Here is a 6,000-nt window from a genome sequence, read left to right as displayed (position 1 = left end):
ATTTTAGTTATTTTAATAATATTTCTTGAAATTTAGTTTTTGGAAAATTTTGTTGAAATTACATATCTATTCGAAATTTAAAAAAATTTTGAATAGTATATGAGAAAGATCTATGATCCAAAAAGATATTTTGATAAAAATTTCTATAGAATAGTTATTTTGGTTAAAACTCAATTTTTATGGAATATTATTTGTAATATAATGTTTTAGGAAATTTTGTCAAAAATTAGACGTTGAATAGCATATGAGAAAAATCTATGAACTAAAAAAGATATTTTGATAAAAATGTCTATAGAAGTTATTTTTTTCAATTACATTTTTCCATTTTTTAGAATATTCTTTTATAATTTAATATTTTAGAAATTTGGTCTAAATTACATTTCTTTGGAAAATTAAAAAAAAAATATATATTTAATAGTACATGAGAAAAATCTATGATATGGGAATTTAAATTTATGTGTTTTCCGAAATGTTACTTTAAATTAATTTTTTATAGTTTCCAAACTGCAATAAATGTACAAAATATATATATTGCATGCAAAGTGTCCTGGTAAAACAAAAACGAAATAAAACCTTCTTCAAATAGAAGAAATTCTATAAACCCATTTATAAAAAAAAAAATTAACTATTAAAATAAATGCATACTGTTTTCAATTGTTTACTTTCATTAACACCTTTCTATAAGTCTGTTTATGTTATTTTATGTTGTAAGAATTACCAAGCTAGGTTTAAGAAAAATCTAAAAACAAGATTTTTTTAATCGCTTAGCTTTTTTCCTTATATTAAAAATTATATAAATATGTTCACAAATCGTTTAGAGTTAATATTCGTATAGAGTAAGTAAAAATGGTTTATATTAATACTAGACAAGGAATAAAGGGAAAGGGAGATGCGAATGGGAAGAAAGGGGATTAAGATTAGTTGTGTGTATGTTATATTTTTGTTTGTATACTTAACATACATAGAATTATAATTAAGGTTTGTTTGTTTTGCATTGATTTTGTTTGTCTCATTCATATTTGATTTTTTTTTTCTATTTATATAGCTATACTAAATTTTGTTAATAGTTAAGGAGGAGGGTTATAGACTTTTTGTTGTCACCATAATAAAATATTTTAATTTATAATTAGATTTTATCATTTTCATTTTATAGTTTAATACACATTTAATATTTACAAAAAGATGATCTCTCAAAGCAAACTTTCCAGAAAAAAAGTCTGCAATGGAAATAAGGATTAATGTGAAACAAATACACTAATAAAAAGCCTAGATTTTGAAATCCTAAGAAAAACTGTGAGATTTCTTAATCCAAATTGCTAACCTTAGAGTGAGTGTATTCTTTACTTCTTCCAGAAACCTCAAATCATATGGCAATGTTTTTTATTCTATATCCTAGAACAGAAATTATTTCCACATATTTCCTAAGCTGCTTTTTTGTTTTGATCTGATTTCCTATTTTTTTTTCGTGTTATTTCAAAATTTTGTTGTACAATAACTTTCGTTATTTTTTGCTCGTTGAGATAATGGTGATGATGGTTGGGATTTCGTTGTTATTGTATTGATGGCCGTTGCTTTTGTTATTATTGTTGCTGTTGTGGATTTTCGCCGTAATTCTTTTGCTTTAATCGTTGTCGTGGTAATTCTTGGTGTTATGGCAGCTATAATTTTGTTAGTTAAAAATAAAGGTAATTTAATGGTTTTCTGCTAATGTTAACATTCAAATTCATTGGCTGTAATTGCACTCAAATCTTTCATTAGTCCCTCTAAATTGGCCATTTCTTGATTAAGCTCCTCGGTTGAGGTACTAGGCGCCAGTCTTTGTATTTCATCATTGGAATGGGTCACTGATGGACCACTTTGTAAACGATTCGGCGTGGCTGCAGAAAATGATGGTTTCTTATAGGGTGATTGATTTTGTGGACGTATTGTTACGGCAGGAGCTAAAACAAAAAATGAGAAAAAACATGATCGTAATGTGGCCAAGAAAATAGTTTTTAAAATAAAATACAAAAACTAAGTAATGTTCACTTTGACAAAATTTTCTATAGAAATAAAATTTTGAAAAAAAATTCTATAGAAATAAAATTTTGAAAAAAATTTCTATAGAAATAAAATTTTCACAAAATTTTCTATAGAAATAAAATTTTGACAAAATTTCTATAGAAATTAAATTTTGACAAAATTTCTATAGAAATTAAATTTTGACAAAATTTTCTATAAAAATAAAATTTTGACAAAATTTTCTATAGAAATAAAATTTTGATAAAAAAATTTCTATAGAAATAAATATGTTGACAAAATTTTTTATAGAAATAAAATTTTCACAAAATTTTATATAGAAATAAAATTTTCACAAAATTTTCTATAGAAATAAAATTTTGACAAAATTTTCTATAGAAATAATATTTTGACAAAATTTTCTATAGAAATAAAATGTTGACAAAATTTTCTATAGAAATAATATTTTGACAAAATATTCTGTAGCAAGAAATAAAAATTTTCACAACATTTTCTACAGAAATAAAATTTTGACAAAATTTTCTATAGAACTAAAATTTTGACAAAATTTTCTATAGAATTAAAAAGTTGACAACAATTCTAAAGAAATAAAATTTTGACAAAATTTTCTAGAGAAATTTAATTTTGACAAAATTTTCTATAGAAATAAAATTTTGACAAAATTTCCTATAGAAATAAAATTTTGACAAAATTTTCTAAACAAATAAAATATTGACAAAATTTTCTATTGAAATAAAATTTAAAAAAAAAATGTATAGAAATTAAATGTTGATAATTTTGACAAAATTTTCTATAGAAATAAAAATTTAACAAAATTTTCTATAGAAATAACATTTTGACAAAATTTCTATAGAAATAAAATTTTGACAAAATTTTCAAAAGCAATAAAATTTTGACAAAATTTTCTATAGAAATAAAAATTTGACAACATTTTCCATAGAAATAAAATTTTGACAAAATTTCCATAGAAATAAAACTTTGAAAGAACTTGATAGAGAAATAAAATGTTGAAAAAATTTTGACAAAATTTTCTATAGAAATAAAATTTTGACAAAAATGTTTATAGAAATAAAATTTCGACAAAATTTTCCATAGAAATAAAATGTTGACAAAATTTTCTATAGAAAAAAAATTTTAACAAAATTTTCTATAGAAATAAAATTTTGACAAAATTTTCTATAAAAATAAAAGTTTGACAAAATTTTCTATAGAAAAAACATTTTCACAAAAAACAAATGTTGATAAAAAGATGTACAATTTTGAAAAAATTTTTTATAGAAATAAAATTTAGACAAAATTTTCTATAGAAATAAAAATTTGACAACATTTTGTATAGAAATAAAATTTTGACAAACTTTTCTATAGAATAAAAATTTTGACAAAATTTTGTATAGAAATAAAATTTAGACAAAATTTTCTATAGAAATAAAATTTTGACAAAATTTTCTATAGAAATAAAAATTTGACAAAATTTCTATAGAAATAAAAATTTGACAAAATTTCTATAGAAATAAATTGACAAAATTTCTATAGAAATAAAATATTGACAAAATTTTCTATAGAAATAAAATTTTGGCAAAATTTTCTATTGCAATAAAATTTAAAAAAAAATTGTATAGAAATAAAATTTTGACAAAATTTCTATAGAAATAAAATTTTGAGAACATTTTCTATAGAAATAAAATTTTGACAAAATTTTCTATGGAAATAAAATTTTGAAAAAAATTTCTATAGACAAAAATAAAAACCAAAATTTGACCAAAATTTTTATAGAAATAAAATTTTGAAAAAATTTTTTACAGAAATAAAGTTTTTAATAAAAAATTTAAAAGTCCATCTAAATGGCAAATTATGTTAAAACTAAGAAAAAAAATAATGCACTTACTGTGTTTATTAACAGGTGTTGTACCACCCGTGGGCGGTGGTCCGGGTACACTGAAACTTTTGAGAGGATGACCACGTTTGGTACTTTCTATTGTAGAGACACCACCATTACTAGCTGCACCGGAAGGGCCACCGGCAACCGAGCCGGGACCAGTAGCACCGCTCGCATAGCCAGGATTACTGAAAAGAGACACAATAGAAATTAGTAAAGGAAATCTCAAGTGTAATGGGTATTGGCTAGACTAAAAAAGATTTGTGGATTTGTATAAAATACCATGAACCATCGTTAATATATAAATTGCCTGAAACAAAGCGGGCTTTCACTAAGCTAACGAAAACCAGATTCTTATTTCAGACAAATCGTCTTCTAAATGCTCTATACATGAAATCGGAAAATCGATTCAAAATTGGACAAATTTTCCTTACTTTTATTTGGTCATTGTAAATTTTAATAAGATAATATTACGGTTTCGGAATGATTAACAAACATAATTCCGATATTATTTACCATGGAGACTTTACCATATAAATCATATAATATTAGAAGTATAATAAGTAAAGTGTCCGCCACGCAATTCAAACTAGATTATATACCGGGGCCTTCTTAATGAGATAAAACTGTAATCAAATCGGACTCATGGATATGATATGATTGCCAAATTTCTTCAGAAAAAATACATGGGAAACCATTTGATTAGTTTAGTTATTTTTTAGTTTTTTCTTTTAATTTTAATTTTTCTGATATAAATTTGTTTTTAATTTTTATTCCGTTCTTAACTATGATGACCCCCCAATTTTGGCATCAATTTCACTGGGCTTTGCACGGTTTCTCCTTTTTGTTGATAATCGTCTGCGACGTCGACGATGAGTTTGTCTCCATCTCAGAGCCTGTGAGCGATATGGTTCTTTGTCTTCGGGCGTCATTGTTTTCCACAGTTTACTTGCCGTTTTGGTAAGTCTTGAACATGTTCTAAATGTTAGTTTCGAATTTGGCGTTTCTTCCAGAGCTTTAGCTCTAAGTTCTGCCAAAAAATTGAAGAATGGATTACTTGTGGAATTTTTTCTAGTTTGGATTTCAATCTCTCGGTTTAAAGTACTCGGTGTAAATTTGACACGTGTCTTGCGTCTACCCAAATTTGAAAACATCTTGCGAAAAGGAGACCAAAGCGAAAACATTTTGAAATATTGAATAAAAAAAAATAATACAAATAAACTGATTAATTGAGAACTAAATTTTAATTTTTGTTGACAAATTTAAATTTAATTTTATTTTGTAACTACTACGACATGTATTCAAGTCAGGTTACATAAATATTTATGGTGTAAAAATGATATGGGACGAAAAAGAGTAGTAAGAAATCTGGATTTCTTTTGGCGACGTATAGAGAGGATTGGAGATAGTTAATAGACATCATAACTGGACATAATACACATGCAAAACACATGTTAAGCATTGACTTAATGACTGATTACATTTGTAGGTGGTGTCTTGACCCGGATGCTACGGAAGACTCCTGCCATTTTCTGTGTCAGTGTTCGCCATTATGATTTTTTTTTCAGGATATTATCTTTCCTTTTTCTTTCAGGTATTACTAAGGGTATGGTCAAACATATGACCAAAATGAGTTTCAAACTTTTTTTCGAAGACCGTTTTAGAAATATCTGGTTCCTGGAAACTACTCCTATCGTGATGTTATATAGTTTTGCTGTAGCGACAAATTCTTCTTTGATTTCTGTCAAATATTTGCCCAGTGTGACCGTACCATAATGTACGGGACGGTAATCCGAAGTATATATTTGCCTTCATCAAGGTTTATTTATTTAATCAAACTGAGCACCCATGGGCCATATGTTGATAGATATATAATATACACTCATAGAAAAAAGTCTGCTAAAAACAGCAGTCGATGTCTGCTGTTATATTTTTGTACTTTAGGGCCTAATGAACAACAATTTATAAAATTTTTAGGTTATAAATTTTCCCCAAAGCATATTTAAGAATCTAGAGTAGTTGTTGGTATATTTTTGCACTGTAATATACTTACAAGCTCCTAAATATGATCAGCAAACATTTTGTTTGCTGTTATGCCTTAATTC

General features: G+C 25.3%; 1 protein-coding gene across 3 annotated transcripts in view; it reads right to left on the bottom strand.

Annotated features, from left to right (window-relative positions):
- Positions 1-1,363: 1,363 nt before the first annotated feature.
- The window catches only part of fra (neogenin protein frazzled), a 350,043-nt gene continuing 345,406 nt past the window's right edge, over positions 1,364-6,000 (bottom strand). For all 3 annotated transcript variants that reach the window (XM_075310613.1, XM_075310614.1, XM_075310615.1), the window contains exons 9-10: positions 3,905-4,083; positions 1,364-1,940 (exon numbers count right to left, since the gene is read on the bottom strand). In XM_075310613.1, the coding sequence (XP_075166728.1) occupies positions 1,711-1,940; positions 3,905-4,083 (409 nt within the window). In that variant the 3' untranslated portion in view covers positions 1,364-1,710. The remainder of the gene's footprint in view (positions 1,941-3,904; positions 4,084-6,000) is intronic.

The sequence above is a fragment of the Haematobia irritans genome, chromosome 5, assembly GCF_050003625.1.
Source record: "Haematobia irritans isolate KBUSLIRL chromosome 5, ASM5000362v1, whole genome shotgun sequence".
Classification (NCBI taxonomy): domain Eukaryota; kingdom Metazoa; phylum Arthropoda; class Insecta; order Diptera; family Muscidae; genus Haematobia; species Haematobia irritans.
Note: the sequence above shows the minus strand (reverse complement) of the source record. Positions and strands in the feature narration are given on the sequence as shown.